Source organism: Cavia porcellus, unplaced genomic scaffold (assembly GCF_034190915.1).
Source record: "Cavia porcellus strain 051 isolate PalLab524CR breed Dunkin Hartley unplaced genomic scaffold, mCavPor4.1 scaffold_31, whole genome shotgun sequence".
Classification (NCBI taxonomy): Eukaryota; Metazoa; Chordata; class Mammalia; order Rodentia; family Caviidae; genus Cavia; species Cavia porcellus.
The window spans coordinates 46,173,526-46,192,492 of record NW_026947514.1 but is presented as its reverse complement, the minus strand read 5'-3'; the positions used below and the strand labels follow the sequence as shown (position 1 = coordinate 46,192,492).

At 40.6% G+C, this 18,967-nt stretch overlaps 1 protein-coding gene and 1 long non-coding RNA gene across 4 annotated transcripts in view; one reads left to right on the top strand and one right to left on the bottom strand.

Annotated features, from left to right (window-relative positions):
* Fbxo34 (F-box protein 34) overlaps positions 1-16,413 on the top strand; it is a 65,265-nt gene extending 48,852 nt beyond the window's left edge. For 2 of the 3 annotated variants that reach the window (XM_023566075.2, XM_023566076.2), the window contains exon 2: positions 13,281-16,413. In XM_023566075.2, coding sequence (XP_023421843.1) covers positions 13,359-15,410 — 2,052 coding nt within the window. In that variant the 5' untranslated portion in view covers positions 13,281-13,358 and the 3' untranslated portion in view covers positions 15,411-16,413. Of the gene's footprint in view, positions 1-6,826; positions 7,017-13,280 lie in introns of all 3 variants that reach the window. The other variant, XM_063240910.1, reaches the window with a different exon arrangement.
* LOC134474169 (uncharacterized) lies at positions 1,996-14,115 on the bottom strand. The gene is made up of 2 exons (XR_010044823.1): positions 13,978-14,115; positions 1,996-2,769 (listed from the first exon to the last, which is right to left on the bottom strand). It is a non-coding gene; the product is annotated as an uncharacterized LOC134474169 (long non-coding RNA).
* Positions 16,414-18,967: the final 2,554 nt, after the last annotated feature.

The window sequence follows — 18,967 nt, the reverse complement described above, 5'->3', positions numbered from 1 at the left end:
ATCACCTATAAAGGAAAACCTATCAGAATCACAGCAACTTCCCAGCATGAACAATAAAGTCAAGAAGAGCATGGAGTGAAGTATTTCAGATCCTAAAGGAAAATGATTTTCAACCTAGACTGATGTACCCTGCAAAACTGTCCTTCAAAATTGATGGAGAAATAAGATACTTCCATGACAAAGAACAGCTGAAGAACTTCATGATTTCCAAGCCAACCCTGCAAAGAATACTGAAAGACAGTTTAGATACACTGAGGAAAAAACCACTAAACAAAGCAGACAATTAAACAGAATGGAAAGATAAAGATTCAACAGCAGAAAGATAACATGTCAATAATAAACATATAACAGTTATAACCATTAATGTAAGTTCTCAGTGCACCAATCAAAAGAAACAGACTGACAGAATGGATCAAGATACAACATCCAACCATATGCTGTAATACAAGAAACCCGTCTAACCCAAAAGGATACTCACAGACTGAAAGTCAAAGGATGGAAAACAGTACTTCATGCAACAGGAACCCCCCAAAAAAGCGTGGGTAGCTATTCTGTTTGCAGACAATGTGAACTTCAAACCAAGAATGATCAGAAGAGAGAAAGAAGGTCATTACATACTGGTTAGGGGAAAACTTCAAGAGGAAGACATAACAATCTTTAAATATATATGCACCAAATTCCAGAGCACCCAGTTATATAAAACAAATATTAACAGAAATGAAAAACCAAATTAGCAGTAACACAATTATAACAGGAGACCTTAAAATACCATTGATACCAAGGACAGATCAACCAGAGAGAAAATCAGCAAAGAAGTAACAGAACTGAATCATGCCTATGAACAAGTGGACTTGATAGACCTATAGAGAGTGTTCCATCCAACATCAGAATACACATTCTTCTCAGCAGTACATGAGACATTCTTTAAATAGATCATATATTAGCTCTCAGAACATATTTAAATAAATGCAAAAGAGTTGAAATTATCCCATGCATGTTATCGGATCATAGCGCCATGAAGTTAGAAATTAATGATAAAAAATACAGCACAAATCCCACAAACACATGGAAACTGAATAACACACTCTTGAGTAATAGAAGAAATTAAACAATACCTACAAGCAAACGAAAATACAAATACAACTTACTGGAATCTGTGGGATGCAATGAAAGCTGTCCTCAGTGGAAAATTTAATGCACTGAGTTCCCGTATCAAGAAAACAGAACGAATACAAATAAATAACCTGATGCTACACCTCAAACATCTAGAAAAAGAAGAGCAAGTCAAGCCCAAAGCCAAAAGAAGGGAGGAAATTACAAAAATCAGAGCAGAAATTAATGCAATAGAGACTCAGAAAACAAAGAATCAATGAATCAAAGAGTTGGTTCTTTGAAATTATAAATAAAATTGATAAGCCCCTAGTCACAGACTCTGTAGAAATACAGAAGATCAACACCTATTTCGAAAACCTCTACTCATAGGTTTGATAACACAGAAGAAATAGATCCCTAGAAACATGAAGTACCAAAACTAGGTCAAGAAGATGTAAAACTGCTGAATAACCCAATTTCTATTAATGAAATTGATAATGTAATTAAGTCTTTACCTACAAAGAAGAGCCCAGGCCCAGATGTATTCCCTGCAGAATTCTACAAGAAGTACAAAGAAGACTTAATGCCGACACTCCTCAAACTCTTCAGTGAAATTGAAAGGCAAGCAATCCTTCTTAAGTCATTCCTGGGAGCAAATATTACTCTAGTACCAATACCTGAGAAAGACTCAACTAAAAAAGACAACTACAGGCCAATCTCGCTAATGAACACGGATGCAAAAATCCTCAGTAAAATATTGGCAAATAGGATGCAGCAAATCATCAAGAAGATTATACACCATATCCAAGTGGGATTCATCCCATGCATGCAGGGATGGTTCAACATATGTAAATCAATAAATTACTACACCATATCAGTAAAGCCAAAAGTAAGAATCACATGAACATTTCTTTTTTTATTTCATTATCTTTATAATATTATAATATAATTTATCTTTCTTTCAATCACATATATCAAAATGAGATGAAATACAAAACATTACAGAACTTACAAAACAGAATATTGAATAGAGCAGTACCATTAATCAGAATAGAGCAAAACAGTAATAAAAATATTTGCCTTCAAAGAGATGGTAGAAGGAAGTCCCCTTATTTGCTATGATCAACCTCCTAGGAGATGCTCAGATTTCTGGTTCCCATTTGCTAACGGCGGGGGGGACAGGAAAAAGGGGTAAGGGAAGTGGGATGTTTGACTCTAGGCCGTGCATCAGTAGGTTCACTATTGCTTAGCAGGAAGGCAGGCTGGTTGTTTGGTGTCCCAGCATCCTAAGTTCCAACATGGCATGGGTCTCAAGAGCTGCTGGTGGTTCTCCCCCTGGAAGGGCTGTAGTCTGCCACACTGCCACCACTTACCAGGGAGGGGAGATGCTTGCTTGGTTTCTTGGTGTCCTAAGTTCCAACATAGTGGGGATCTCAGGAGCTCCTGGTGGTTCTTCCCCTGGAAGGGCTGCAGTCTGCCACACCGCCACCACTTACCAGGGAGGGGCAGTGTGTGCTTGGCTTCCCGGTGTCCTAAATTCCAACATGGTGTGGATCTCAGGAGCTGCTGGTGGTTCTCCCCCTGGAAGGGCCGCAGTCTGCCACACCACCACCATTTACCAGGAAGGAGAGGTGCTTGCTTGGCTTCCCAGTCCACATGATCATTTATGATAAGAACCTTACAGAAAATTGGAATAGATGGTCTTTACCTCAATATAATAAAGGCCATCTGTGACAAACCAACAGCCAGTATCATACTAAATGGCCAAAAACTGAAGGCCTTTACCTTAAAATCAGGCACAAGGCAAGGATGTCCCTTATCACTGCTCCTATTTAATATAGTATTGGAAATACTTGCCAGAGCAGTTAGACAAGAGAGAGAAATAAAAGGGGTAAAGATAGGAAGAGAAGTTAAATTATCATTATTTGCAGATGACATGATACTCTACATAGAAAACCCCCAAAACTCCATTGAAAGACTCCTAGATATAATAAGTAAATTCAGCATTTTAGCTGGATACAAAATCAATACTCAAAAATCAATAGCATTTCTATATACTAACAACAAAATCACAGAGAGAGAAATAAGAGAAGCTACACCCTTCACATTAGCAACCAAAAAAATGAAATATTTAGGAATTATTCTCAAGAAGTGAAAGAACTATATAGGGAAAATTATAGTACACTGAAAGAAGAAATTGACGAGGATCTCAGAAAATGGAAAGACATCCCTTGCTCGTGGATAGGAAGAATAAATATTGTGAAAATGGCCATTCTCCCAAAACTGCTATACAGATTCAATGCAATCCCAATACAAATACCATCAATATACTTCATGGATCTAGAGAAATCACTCCTAAAATTCATCTGGAACCAGAAGAGACCTAGAATAGCAAAGATAGTTCTAAGCAGCAAAGGCAAGGCAGGAGACATCACAGTCCCTGACTTGAAGTTATACTACAAAGTAACACACTCAACCACACACACTCAACCACCTTATCTTTGATAAAGGGGCCAAACATGTTCACTGGAAGAACGACAGTCTCTTTAATAAATGGTGTTGGAAAAACTGGCTCTCCATATGCCAAAAACTAAAACTAGACCCATGCCTATCACCATGTACTAAATTAAAATCTAAATGGATCAAAGATCTTAATATTAAAACAGAAACACTAAACCTATTGGAAGACAAATTGGGTAAAAACCTTGAAGACATAGGAGTAGGTAGAGAATTCCTGAACGGGAATCAAACCGCACAGGAAATACTTCCCAGAATCAATAACTAGTATTGCCTCTTATTAAAAAGTTTCTGCATGTCAAAAGTAATCTCCAGCATAGTGAAAAGAAAACTCACAAACTGGGCAAAAAAATCTTAGTGAACTGTCCCTCACACAAAGGACTTCTGTCTAAAACATACAAAGAACTAAAAAAACAGACCCCCAAAATTCAAAGATCCAATCCAAAAATGGGCATCTGACATGAATACACAATTCTCAGATGAAGAAATACAAATGGTAAATAACTACATAAGACTCACTGTTGGAATGTCCACTTTACAAGCTTTAATTTTGTGACTTGAACAATTATTTCTAAGATGACAATATGTAATCCATTAACTAGTGATTTCCTACTGTTTATTTTTTTCTGTAAATCTGTATAACTAGTACCCTTTCTCTGATTTTTTTTCTCCTTAAATAAAATTTAAAAAAAAAGAAATGTCCATCATCATTAGTCATTTGTGAAATGCAAATTAAATCCACACTGAGATTCCATCTCCAGAAAGAATGGCTAGGATCAAGAAAACTTGACAACACAGCAACAAATACTGGAGCGTCTGTGGGGAAAAAGGAACTCTCCTGCACTGTTGTGGAGATCTGTCTGGAGATTTCTCAAAAAGCTGGTATTGGAAGTCCCATGTGTTCCAGCTATTTCACTTCTAGGCATATTCCCACAAAAACTGAACACATCATACCACAGTGATATATGTGCACCCTTGTTTATAGCAGCACAATTTGTATTAGCCAGATCTTGGAAACAACCTAAGTATCCATCAACTGAGGAATAGATAAAAAAGATGTGGTATTTTTATACAACGGAGTACTACTCAGCTATAAAGGTTGATCACATTGAGATATTTATAAATAAATGGGCACAGCTTGACACCATACTCATAAGCAAAATAAATCAAACTCACATGTATAAATACCAAATAGTTTCCCTAGTGTAAGAAATGGTAAGAATACATAAAATTATGTGGTAACCATGATTCCCCAGTATATTGCTTTGAAGCCTTATAATGTTTCCATTCATTAATTGGAATGGTTTTTTTCTGGGTTGTTTGATTTTATTGTCTGTGATGCTATGAACACTTATTTTGAAGAAAACAAGACAATATAATAGCTAGTGCTGATTTAATATCATCTTGTTTGGAAGTCCCATGAAGCTTTTGTTCTTCTGTCTCCATCAGTTCATCATGTTGTATCTTACTGGATTTTATTATATGTGATAGTATAAACAAAATTTTTTATAGACAAGGAGATAATATAGAAACCATTCTTTGTTTTCTGTTAGCTGGTCCTGAACCCTGTAATACTTCTATTCTCTTGAATGGTTTTACACTGTCATGTTGTGTTTGATGCTATAATATACAAAGTTATACTCAAATATTTCAAGGAAAGAGACACTATGGTAGCTACTGTTATGTCGGGTTATCTTGTGGTGAAACACTATGTTGCTTAAATTGTTCTGTTCTGACCTGTGTTATTATGTTGTTATGTCCTCTTTTATGTTATTCTCCTTCCTTAAAATTTTTAATTAAAAAAAAAAGACATATTGTTACAAGGGTGCCTTTCCATTGAGTAGCACTTGGCAGAATTTACTGTATGTTTGATCATATCTCATAAAGATATGAAAGAGACTTCCAGAACTATGTGAAAAAGTGGCAACAAGGCTGGGTGTGGTGGTGTATGCCTGTAATCAGTATCCTGGATGCTGAGGCAGGAGAATTACTGTGAGTTCGAGGCCAGCCTGAAATGTAGTAGTGAAACACTGTCTCAAAAAAACAAGTGAGAAGAATGATAAACATGTTCTAACCAAGGAAAAATATTTTTAGGGGTATCAATTGAGATGTCTCAACTGTAATAATTTTTTAAAATTTAAACATTCACCGTAGATTTTGATGTTTCTCCCTTGCTTTTGCTCTCACTCTGTGTGTTTGTGGTGTGTGTATGTATGTTCATTGCTGGAGTTGCCTTAATTTGTTTAGTGAAGGCGACTGTCAAGGTGTTTTTTGAAATCTTTTATAGTTTTTAAGCAAGTGGTTGACTATCTTTGGCACTATTTTTCTGCGTTGATTCTGAAGAAATAAAGAGAGACAAAGGTAGAAAGGCCTTTAATATGGGCACAGGTGAGCTACAAGAAGTGTAGGGGCGGCTCTCAGAACAAAGAAGTGAAGCTACGTTTATCAGGTTTGGCTGGGGGAGGAGTTCGGGAGGTAGTCACAGTGACCATATTAACAGCTGATTTGAAGAAGCCTCTGCATGTGCAAAACAAGGAAACAGAAAGATTTACTAGGGGCTGGGGGAGGAGCACTTGGGTGGTTGTGGAGTCTTGGGGTTGAAAAGGGCTCCGCACATACACTGAAAGGGATTAGGAGGTTTATTTCTAGAAGGTGAGCTTCTTTTCCTCCCTTATATTGTATGCAGGCTACCTGCCCTAAGCACTCACAACCCCAATCTCAGCACTAGACAATGAGCCAGTCACAAACTCTAGATTTAGCCATCTCTGAAGAGTCCACCTCCAGTGACCTTATGAGGCTCTGGGGGACATAGACACCGACCATAGCAGGCACCCTGCTGCCACCTCCCTTAATTCCTCACATCAGGTCATTAGAGCCTTTACCACTATGTGCATTGTCTGCAAGTGGCTACCTCTTCTTTGGGTTGTTGCACTAATACAGTGGTGGTGAACCTATGGTAGGCCTGTTACTGTGTTTTACTTTTAAGACAAAAATAGAGTAGTTTTTTTTCTAAACCTCATTCAGGTTTAATTTCAGTGTTGGCAGTTTGAGATAAATAAGCAGGTTTTGGATTAAGGTTTGGCACTTGTTCTCTAAATGGTTTGCCATCACCATACTAGATAGTACCTGAGGCTGTCATCAGCTAGAATTGGGGGTTTGAGATTCTTGTTGACCTGCACGTAAGTATGTATAACAGACACTAGGTGTATGATTTTAGGGTGAGAATGCCTTGGAGATACAAGATGGCACTGAAACTGGAAGAGGACATAGGAGCTGAAGTCTAAAAAAAGAACCCTGAGGAACACTGATGTTTAAGGACCAAGAAGAGGAAAGAAATGGGAAGGCTGTGTTGAAGAACCCAGGGAGCTTTTACAGGGCATTCACTTAACTGTGCTTTAAAGCGAGTGGTAAGAAAATGGGTCTTTCTTTACCCAGCTCTTAGAATAGGTGCTTTCTTGTAGACCCTTTGCTTGGCTCCGTGCTGGCCAGTTCCACTTTACCCTACCCCAAGTGCGGAGCCCCATTGATATCCCTAGCCTGGACCTAACACATGATCCAGAGTCCCTTCTGCTTTAGTCTAAGATTGGAATAGATTTGGGGCCCAGTCGCAGAAATTCTGATTCTGTAAGGGGTCCAAAGCCTTTCTGAATCTAAGGAACACTAATGTGTAGAATTGCGGGAGAGTGGGACCTTGTTACAGCAAACTTTATACAATTTGATGGAGAGATTGGCAACCATGGAAACCTAGCGCAAACTTCTTGCTGTGCCTGAGTGTGAGTGGGAAGAGTGTTACCATCTGGCCTAATCTGTTGGAGATTTTAAATGTTTTATTGTGTGGATTTTTGCAACACATGCCCCTGGTGCCCGGCATCTTGATTTCTTAGTCAACCACTGATTTCAGCTAAAACTCAAGAGTTTCTCAAAGTCTTGCCAGCACCTGTTTTCTGACTCAGGGCCTTCAAGTGCAGCAACAGGGAGAGAGGTTAACACACATAGCCTTCAGCCAGCAGAGGTTGCCAGCTAAATGCTGCCTCCTTCATTACCACCACTTTCTAGTAGTCCCCTGAATTGTGATTCCTTACTGGCTTTTCCCCTTCCCTGGTCCTTTTCCTCCCTTGGGATCCTCTTTTGTTGTTATCTTGAACACAAGTGTCAGCTAAGCTGACTACAGGTTAAGTGAAAAATGAAAGCCTTCCCTAATTACTTTCTTAATGTCTTTGTCAGTAATAGCACCTAAAATAATGTGTGGGGGTAGAAGCAAAGAACATATTGTGTAGTGCAAAACAGCACACATACTGCTAGAGTTTAAATTTATTCACAGACACTCTGATGAGATCATTATATGAGGTGTTTTTTTTTTCAACAATCTGCATTTCTTTCCTTTCACTTATAAGAAACAGGAAAATGGTTGGATAGAGAGACAGCACCTCATGTGTCTCTTTCATTGATTTTTATGTCCAGTTTAGGAACAATTGTGGATGACTCTTGGGAAGACTAATTTGTAGAATATGATAGAAAGCTATTAAAAATGCTACAGTACAAAAGGGAAAATCTCTAAGAGATGGTTAAGATGTAAACTGCTAAAGACCAAAAAGATCCTAATATCTATTTCAAAAATATTTTTTAATTTTTATTTTGTTAGACAAGGTCTCACAGGCTTGCCTAAAACACATGATCCTCCTACTATAGCTTCCCAAGTTCTGGGTTTACAGGTCTGTGCAATGACACTTGGCTCTAGGATTTTTTCTTTTTTTCTTTCTTTTTTAATAGTAGCCAAATTTTATTAAAGGTAAGAAAAGAGACTCTAACATGAAAGTTGAGCCAAGTAAAAATAGGAAGAGACGAAAATAGGAAGACAGCAGCCACCAAGCAGAGAAAGCATGGCAATATGAAGTTATCTTTTAAAAGAGCCACTCAAAAGAGCCACCGTGTGAGTTTAGTAATGCGTGACTATGATCTCGGTACTTGGGAGACTGAGACAAGGAGGACTACAAGTCTGAGGCTACTGAGCTAAATAGCATGTACCTTAAATGTAGATTTCCCTTATCCGACTAGAGGATAGCCATATTTATAGCTCTCCTTTTAACTAAAACTGTATTCTAGAATTAAAAGTTAGTTGAAGGATAAACTTGAACCACAACAGCAAGCAGAAACACTGAAATGACACCCAGGATTTGGAGGCAGATTTATTTACATTGTAGGCACTGATCAGGATCATTCCCAGAATATCAAGCCCTAATCTCTGGTGCTATAGGGCTATATGGAATAAGCAAGAAGTACAGAGCCAGAATGGCTTGTCATTTGGGGATTGACTCTTACTATATACATCTTAGTGTCCAGCTATGTAACGGAAATTGGTACAGGAACTGTTACTTGGCCAACTAAAAACTGAAGTAAACTGGCTTGGGGTGGGGCAGGGAGCAATCACTTTCATACCTGACAATTAATGCTGTTGTCTGAAGGCAGTTACATAAAGGCTGCCACATTGCAAATACTCAGTACATGGGGAGCAAATGGAGGGGAGCCTTAAGAGTGTTATTGCAGATACCGGGAGAACATGGTAGACAGATAACAGCAACTACGGAGGCTCTCTGAAAGACTTGGCTCAGAAGTCAGGAATGGTGCGGACTAAGGAGACATAAACAGGTGGAGATATGCTCTGCTGACTCAGGAACAAATTGGGCTGAGAGAAACCAACTTGGAATGCAGTCCTGGTGCTAAAACAGGAACAGAAAAGCCTCGGTGTGGAGGCTGGACCCCGCGCCATTGGAAGCCGCGATTTGGGTTTCCCGCTGGCTGCGCGGCGACTGCTCTACAGCGGCTCGGCAAGGAGAGAAACGCGCGGAAGCTCTGAGAACGGGAGTCTGTGAACGGAGTCGAAAACCGGACGGGCAGGGAGGCGTGCACTGACTTGTGGTGAGGTGAGTGAGAGAAACTGACACTCTACCACAGTTTGACTCCAGCGGAGGACTTTCTGGGCCCGGGCAGTCCTGCGGGAGCAGGGCATGGTGGCGACTACAGCCACACATCCCCCTCTCGGGTGGGATTGGTGAAAAGTGCCTGGCCTGCGTGACGCTGCTAGCGGACCCGGTAGTCTGGCCCAACCCAGATCCTAGAGCCTGATGGTGGCCGGGAGGGGCGACCCCCGCGTAGGCTGCCTGGTCCGTAACTCCCTGGTGCATTTCGGTGGGCAGGAACACCTAACCAGCACAATTCGATCAGGCTGTGGCTGACAGGGAGAGAAGCTGGGTCTCCTATATAAGCTTGCATATATAAGGAACAGAGAATATGGGAAGAGGCAGCAACAAGAAAGGCTCCTCGGCCCCCAATTCTGAGAAACAGGCAATAGCGGACACTGCACCAATAGACATAAAGCGCCATATAGAGAGCCTCATAGACCAATTCAGGAATGAAGTTATCAACGACCTGAAGCTAGAAGTATGCAGAATAGTTAGAGAAATGCTAAGCACCACCCAAGAAAAAACAGATGGTGGAATGGAAGAACAGAAAAAGAGGGGAGAATTGTTTGATGGAGAAAACAGAGAAAGCATAGAATACGTGAAGCAGGTTCAAAGGGACTACCAAGAAACTAAGAAGTCTATCAAAGACTGGCATAACAGCTTGAAAGAAACTAAGGACAGACTATCTGAACTGGAGGGCAGACTTGTAATATGGGAGAATGAAATGAAAAACTTCTTAAAAATAACAAAGAAACAAACAGCAATAATACAAAGACAAGAAGATGATAAGAGGATCCATAACTTAAGGATTAAGAACATAAAAGAAGAAGTAGGGACACAAACAAGTGAACTACAAAAGCTACTCACAGAAATAATCCAGGAGAATTTTCCTAATTTAGTAAAAGGTAAAGATACTCAGATGTATGAGGCATACAGGACCCCAGCTACCTACAACCCAAACAGAGCAACACCCAGGCATATAATAATAAAAACTCCAGAAATTCAATACAAGAACAGAATATTAAAAGCTGTCAGAGACAAGAAACAGACCACTTACAAGGGAACACCCATCAGAATTACAGCAGATTTCTCTGCACAAACCATCAAATCACGAAGAGTGTGGGGGGAAATAATTCAAGCTTTGAAAGATAATAATCTCCAGCCAAGATTGAGATATCCTGCACAACTGTCCCTGGAAATTGATGGAAAAACAAGGTGCTTCCAGGATAAAGAGGAACTGGGGGAATTTGCAACCACCAATTCAACTCTACAGAGAGTATTGCAGGATATTCTAAAAAAAGAAAAATACAAAGAATCCAGAAATAGTGGCAGGAGGCCACAATGAATGGAGCAGAGAACAAAATGAAGAAGACAAACTGATAGCTACTGACAGAAAAAGAGCTCAACAGAAATGAGGCAGAGAAGATTGGATGATAGGAACAGCTATTTTGGAGAAAATGACATCTTAATAGGTAATACTGATTTAGTATCATCTTGTTTTGAAGTCTCATCTAGCTTTTGTTCTTCTGTCTCCAATGGTCTAAATAGGTTGTATCTTATTGGATTTTATTATGTACGATAGTATAAGCAAAAACCTTTTAAAGACGAGATTATACAGAAACCATTGTTCATTTTCTGTTAGTCGATTCTAAATACTCTGTAATGCTGTCATTCTCTTAAATGGTTTTACATTGTTTTGATATACTTAATGCTACAGTATACGAAGTTGTACTCAAGGATTTCAAGGAAAGAGACAATATGGTAACTACTTTTGGGTCGGGATTATCTGGTGGTGAAACACTATTCTGCTTAAATGGTTATGTTTTGATCTGCGCTGTTTCGCTGTTATGCCCTCTTTTATATCAGTCTTCACTCCATTATTTACTTTTTTATTTTTATCCGTTTAATTAAAGGAAAAAAAATAGCAGGATATATTTTAGTAACCCACTTTGACTTTCCATTATCTTGATTTGAAGCCCTGTATTACTCTCACCATCTTGTTTTTGACTGATGTTCCCCTATACTGTTGTGCTGGATAGTATCAGGTTCGAAAGTTTAGGCATCAGCTGTGAAGATAATGAGATTCATTATAACGCCCATTCTCATTGACTTTTATCTACTTTTGAAGACCTACAATGTCTCCAATGTTATGGTTTTGTCGGTTTTGTTCTTTACTGTTTTGTTCAATTGTATTATAACTAATGATATAGGCAATTCTATTAGAGATAGCGGGAGGCATTATGGTAACCATTGTTGATCACCTTGTATTATGTTTTTACATTATCTATTATGTCCTCCCTTTTGACTTGACCGATTCTGTTCTGTTATGTCACATTTGGTTTTATTCTCTTCCAAAAAAGTAATAAGAACCGTGGGAGCAATGAAACCCAAAATGTGTAATAGTCATTGTACAAAAGAGAGGAAAAGAAAGTGCTCTAAACTATATAACTGCATGTATATTTAAGTGTATAGGATAGAAAATGATATCACAGAGTTTTATTGGATCATTGAACAGAACTGTTTGCAGTAGCATTGTTGGAATGTCCACTTTACAAGCTTTAATTTTGTGACTTGAACAATTATTTCTAAGATGACAATATATAATCCATTAACTAGTGATTTCCTACTGTTCATTTTTTTTCTGTAAATCTGTATAACTTGTATCCTTTCTCTGCTTTTTTTTTCTTTTCTCCTTAAATAAAATTTAAAAAAAAAAAGTGTTATTGCAGTGAGCCAGAATGGGAAGACTTCCTGCAGTTAGACCTGTTGTACTCCCATCAGCCTGGTTGTAATGTAGATCTTTATTTTGCCAAGAGCTTTATTTGGCAAGAGACCCAGTATCCCTAGAAAACACTGTTTCTTCAATCCCAGATGTTTGTGTAACAGTGACCCTGACATAATGTTAGATTACCTATATTTCAACCTCTCCTTTCTGTTAATGTGTCAACTCAGCCCCAGGAAGGAAGTGACTTGCCCAAGATAAATGTTCTTTGTCTAGTTAGTGATATGGCAGGGACTAGAACACAGGTCTCTGTTGTGTAATCATCTTTCTGCTTTATTTCCAAAATGGCAGCCATCTTCACCCCTGTCCTGAGAATAAAACAAGACAGTTTTTCTGAACTGGTTCAAGGTGTTAAGAATTAATAAGGATTTTAGAATCAATGTTTGATTTATGGTGTTTGTAGGAAATTTGATGAGTTAAGCATTTATACAAATAGATTATTTAGAAAGCCAAGACTTAATAGTTAAGTACATAACCAAACAAGTGAAAAAGTGTAAACAGCTAGTCAACAGTAGAGGAATAGTTTATAGGAAAAAATACTATATAATAATTTTGATCTGACACTTGTGATGACCTAGAAAAATACAGCCATTATAGAGGAGTATCTTTTATATTTCCTTCTTCCATACCATGTCTAATATTTAAGCCTTTGCAATAGGTTCAGTTCCTTTAAAGGATTAATTTTATGTATAGGTTATTAACAATATTGATTTGTGAAACTCATTAGCTAACTAATTTCTTTCTTGGCCAATGTATCATCAAAGTGGGTGTTTTTTAATACTTAACCTGTGTTACTAATTAGCTGACATGAGAGTATCAAGATTTAGAAACACTGACAGAAATGTTTATTTGATAAAACTATCTGAACATAAAGGGGAAGAAAGCTTTTCTAAAAGAAATTCTCTCAATTATGTATTTGTGTCCTACAGGGCATCTGTTCTGCACCTACAGCAATATTGGATGCTTGAGCAGAAAGAGCACCCTCTGGAAATCCCAAGAGAACTCCCATGAGCTTCCAAAGGATTGTGAATGATGAAAAGAACAAAGCTAGCTACATGAAACCAAGTCTCTTTCCTTCATCCTTTCTTATCAAAGCACCATCTCGAAAACCTTTTGGGGTCCTTTCTCCAAATGTTCTGTACAGTATGAGTGGGAAGAGTCCTGTAGAGAACAGCTGGAATGTTAAAGCCAAAAAGTATGTTCCAGCTGCAACAATCCACCAGGGTGAAGGAGAAAGTCCACTTGACATCTGGACTGTTGTGAAACCTGGAAATACCAAGGAGAAAATTGCATTCTTTGCAGCAAACCAGTGTAACAATAGGATAGGAGTTATGAAAATAAAAAGCACCTGGGATATCGATGGGAGAGCTATTAAAAGAAGAAAAAAATCAGGGGATCTTAAAAAAGCCAAGATACAGTTAGAAAATATGAGGGAAGTCAACAGCAGGTGCTACCAGCCTGAGCCATTTGTTTGTGGTATTGAGCACTGTTCTGTGCATTATGTGAATGACAGTGGGGAAGGAGTCTACGCTGGGAGGCATCTGTCAGTTATACAGATGGTTGCCTTCCTTGAGCAAAGAGCCAGCGCTCTGTTAGCTAGCTGTGCGAAAAACTGCACCAACTCACCTGCCATTGGGAGGTTTTCTGGTCAGTCCAGAGGCATGCTCCCAGCCCCTGAGCCCTTCTCTGACCCAGGAGCTTGTGAAGAACCCCTAGAAAGGGGAAATCCTGAGGTTGGAGAATCACAGAGTGAGCCAGTTCGTGTCCTTGACATGGTAGCCAGGCTGGAGTCTGAGTGCCTGAAGAGGCAGAGCCAGCGTGAGTCTGGGAGCCTGTCACGAAATAACAGCTTCCGGAGAAATGTGGGCAGGGTGTTGCTTGCAAATGGTAGTCAGGCTGATGAAAACAAAACAAAAAAAGATGTACTGGAGGCACCTGACACACAGATGAATTCCACACGGTCTGTCTCTGTGGACCATGGCCCTGTAAGAGTTGACCATTGTTCTTCTACAGGGAACTGGGCCTGGGACAGTGCTCCTCAGGATTGTGCCTCACTTCAAGCCAGAGTGACTTTCTGCATAAGCAGTGTAGAATTACAGCTAGGTCAGAAAACTGCCATGAAAGGCAGCAATAGGCATGACGTGGAAGTAACAGATGAACTACCTTTTTCTTCTCACACCTGTCCCCGACCCACTGAATTGCCCACAGATGCTATTGTTTGTATGAGTGCAGAGCTTGTGCCACTCACTAGTCAAAAGCCTGGTGAGAGAAAAGTTGAATCTTCATGCATTAGCATCACTGTGACCAAGGCAGAGGAAGGCCGGCAGTCTTCTTGCTTAAGCTCCCACGAAGATCCACTTCCAGGAATGTTGTTCTTTCTGCCCCCTGGTGAGCATCAGTCGGATGGCTACCTGTTGAATGACAGCACAGCTCCAGAGTACTCAGAGGGTAGCCAGCTTGAAGGCACTGCTGAGGAGAGTGGTGCTGAAGAGAGACGTGCTTCTACCAAGTCACATATACTAGCAGCCTCTGCAGTGGAACGCACGTTGCCGGCACTTCAAGCATCCACCTGGAAGAAGCAGGTGTCTCATGACTTTTTGGAGACCAGGTTTAAAATCCAACAGCTTCTGGAACCTCAGCAGTACATGGCATGTCTACCCCACCACATTATGGTGAAAATTTTCAGGTTACTTCCCACCAGGAGTTTAGTGGCTCTTAAATGTACCTGCTGCTATTTCAAGTTTATCATTGAATACTACAACATTAGGCCAGCAGATTCACGTTGGGTTCGAGACCCACGCTATAGAGAGGATCCGTGCAAGCAGTGCAAGAAAAAATATGTGAAAGGGGATGTGTCCCTGTGCCGCTGGCACCCCAAGCCCTATTGCCAAGCACTGCCCTATGGGCCTGGATACTGGATGTGCTGTCACCGGTCTCAGAAGGGTTTTCCTGGCTGTAAGCTGGGGCTTCATGATAATCACTGGGTCCCTGCCTGCCACAGCTTCAACCGGGCAGTGCATAAGAAAGCAAGAGGGAGTGAAGCAGAAGAGGAATACTAAAGGTCAGGTGAGAGACAATAAGCAAGACTGAGTTAAAACCACAGGACACCTAGGCAAAGTGTTGCCTCTCAGTGTTCATGGAGCACCTGCACCTATTCCATCAGTACTGCCATTGTTCATTTATTTTTAAATTCTTAATTTAACAGCTCTGCCAGGCAACTGGTCTTGTGATTTTATAGGGAGCCCTCACACTTGATCCAGGGTGTAATTATGCTTGCTTTTCTGTCTGTCCTTGAAGGATACAGACTTGGCACCATCAGGGACATTCAGAGGAGTTTACTGCAGGCTCTGCTGCCAGTCCCCAGGCAGCGCTTACATGAATGTTTTTAGCACTGGCACTATTTTTGAAATGAGTAAATAGTTCCCTGTAAGAACAGCAAGGCCCCTGGATGAAAAGTATGCCTAAAAGCAAAAGTCAAGCACCTTACCTTAAACCTCATATGCTTGATCCCATGAGATTGGCATTTGTGGGTGGAGATGGACTTCATGCCCTGTGGTGTTTACAGTGTACATAATGGTTGTGTCTTCATAGGGCTGTGAAAGTACACATTAAACCTGAGCGCCTTTACTTTTAATAAGTGCTTTGCCCCTCTGTATATAACACTCTTAAAATCCAGTTGTATATGATAGAAAACGTAAAACAAACAATATAGACATCACAATGCAGCTAGAGTAGTGTTGCAGCTATAATTGTGTTTGTCTCAGAATTTGTACATCTTGTGTAAAATATGAATGTTTCCAAATAAACTATGAATGTTTTCTGTATAATATATGAATGTTTCTGAGAAGAAACTAAATAGGTAAGGGGTTAACCTGTTTAAAAGGTACCAAATAACAACCTAACTGGACGACCTTAAAGTTAGCCTACAGAATCCTTATATTTTAGTGATCCATCAAGAATAAGAGAATATTACATAGTTAGATTATAATGTCTTGTCTACTTTATCCTTTCTGTCTGGTTACATTTTTGTTTTCAAACTTCAATAAAAACATCTTGATTGCACCTGAGTTTTGAAAGATTTTTTCTTTGGTTTAATGTTTGTAAATTGAATTGTGAAGAGATTTCGAGTTCTCAGGGAAGGAAAATGATACAGTGTTTTTTCTAACATAGGACATTATACTCGGTCATCTTTCAATGATACCTGGATTTCTCTTCACTGCCGACTGTATTTACTCTTGACTGAGGTGGTATCTTTTCCTTACAAGTTGTCCAGGCATATCATTCTGTGGTCACTAAAGATCTCTTCACAGCTGGGGTCTTGTCATGGTTGGTGGGGGAAGTTGTCCTGAACCCAAATGGCTTGAAACCAAGTACCCATTAAGAAACCTTGCCAGCAGTGTGGGCTGCAGGGTGTCAGATCAGGTAATAGATGTTCTAGTGGGAAAGAGAGTGGGTTGGAATGGTCCTAAAGGAGAAGGATTTAAGGTTGGCAGGAGTGCCAAATGGCAAGGTACGATCAGATGGAGATGGAGTCTCAGTTGTAGCTGAGGCAAGAGGGAGTGCAGAATGACTTCTAGACTGGAATCTATTTTGACTTTTCTTCCTTTATCCCTAGCACTAACTCCTCCTTGCCTCAAAAGATGCACAAACTGGGTAGAGTAGCATGTACCTACAATCCCAGTTGTTTGGGAGGCTGAGGCAGGAGGATAACAAGTTTAGGCTAGCCTGGACAAGTTAGTGAATTCCTGCCTCAAAAGGAAGTTTGGAGGCCTGTAGCTTGTAACAGTGCTTGCTTAGCACATGCAAGGCCCTGGGTTTGTTCCCAACACTGCAAAAGGGAGGACACTAAAGCTGAGAACAGTATCTGTCTTGAGCCCCAGTAAGTGTTCCCCAGAGAGACGCACTATGCTCAGCTAGCCTGCTGGTGTGTGGAATTTATAGCAAGACCAGACAAGGGCTGACAACAGCTTGCTTTGCATTCAAGAGCTGTGGTTTCCCTTGTGACCCTAGGTGAAGTGTATAGAAAATGTTCCTGTATTTGAGTAGTCAGTGCTGGTCTTACTCCACTTTGGTTTGCTCTGATTTGATAATCTGGTGCCTAGTGTTTTGTGACCCATATCATTTGGGATTTAAAGATCTTACACAAAGGGCTTAGAGCTCAAGTGGCCTGTGGAATGTGCCTAGCAAATGTCAGCTGTCAGTGTGGCTGTAACTCCATGTATGCCATGCATGCACAGGTTAACAACTCTGTTTCCACAGGTCAGCCGTCCCTGATATGTGTGCGTGTGCATGTGGCTGCACTGACCAAGGGCAGGGCGTATAATGCCTCACTTCTCAGCATGCAGTACTTGCAGCCCTCAGAAATTGCTGATGTCCTGTTTTGAATTGTGGCAAAACTTGGTTCCCAGTGCTGTCTGCATGCATGACAGTTTTCAGTAGTTGACATTAAAAAAACAACTCACTGGTCCCCAGTTGTGTTGTCAGAGAGTCTCACTATATATATAGTTAAGGCTGGTCTCAAACTCCTGCCTAGCCTCCTGAATACTGAGGTTACAGGAGATGTACAACCATACCTGGCTGCTGGTCTTTATTTCTAGGCAAGTGTAACTGACCCTCTACTTCTTTTGGGGCCCACTACTGCCAAGCTCATGAAAACAACCTTATTTCCTGCCATCACAGATTTAAGAACAGGGAACAATGGTGTCCAAAGATCCTGGTCTCTATCTACTCATACCCTTTCAGCATTGGCTCAGAGACTGACAGACATTACTGTCTTCTCCCTTCACTTGATCATTTGAAAGAAAAGCCAGATGTGTGGAAACCAGGAATCGGTTCCCATTCACATAACTGCCCAAAAGATGAGACCAAAGACAAGCCAGATGTGGCAGCATACAGCTGTAATTCCAGCACTCAGACGGCAGAGACGGGAGGATGGCCGTTAAGTTCCAGGGCAACCTGAGGACCTGCCTCAAAAAACACAAAAGACTGAGGACAAAGAGAGTGTCCTGAAAAGGGACTGCGAGCTGAGTTAGAATTAATGACTGTAGGATGCCCCTGTGGAAACTCAGCGCCCATTCTCTGATAACTCTTCCAGCAGCCCCTGTGCAGGCACTTGCCACCGCCCTTTTGCATCACTTTGTGTACAGCTCTCCCCACTGTACCCTCCACTCAGGACAGCCACTAGTTCTGCCACCCTCAGGGCCTCACTTGGCACGTGCCCTAGAATGCTGTCACCCTTACGAGTGCCTATGTTCATGTGAAGGGTGCTGGCAAAATCCATCTGGACTGCCCCATCTATGTCATAACGCAGGATGAGAAGCCTGTCATTGGGACAGACTTTCAGCTGGCAGTTGCCCATCCCATCACCTGCCCAGCATCCTCAGATACCTGCTACAAACTGCACTTTAGAGGAGGCTGCTAAGTTGCCATCAAGTTTCCCCAATGATCCTCAGAATACCCTTTTCGTTTCTGCAAAAGGCACAAGTCTCTGATGTGGCTCTTGTTACTGTCTTGCCATCTTTGGGAAAAAATCTGCCCCACTGATAGTAGTATGTGACCCTAAGCAGATTGTGAATCGTTTTCCTAGGGTAATTTCCCACCAGGCTCCTGGGATGGG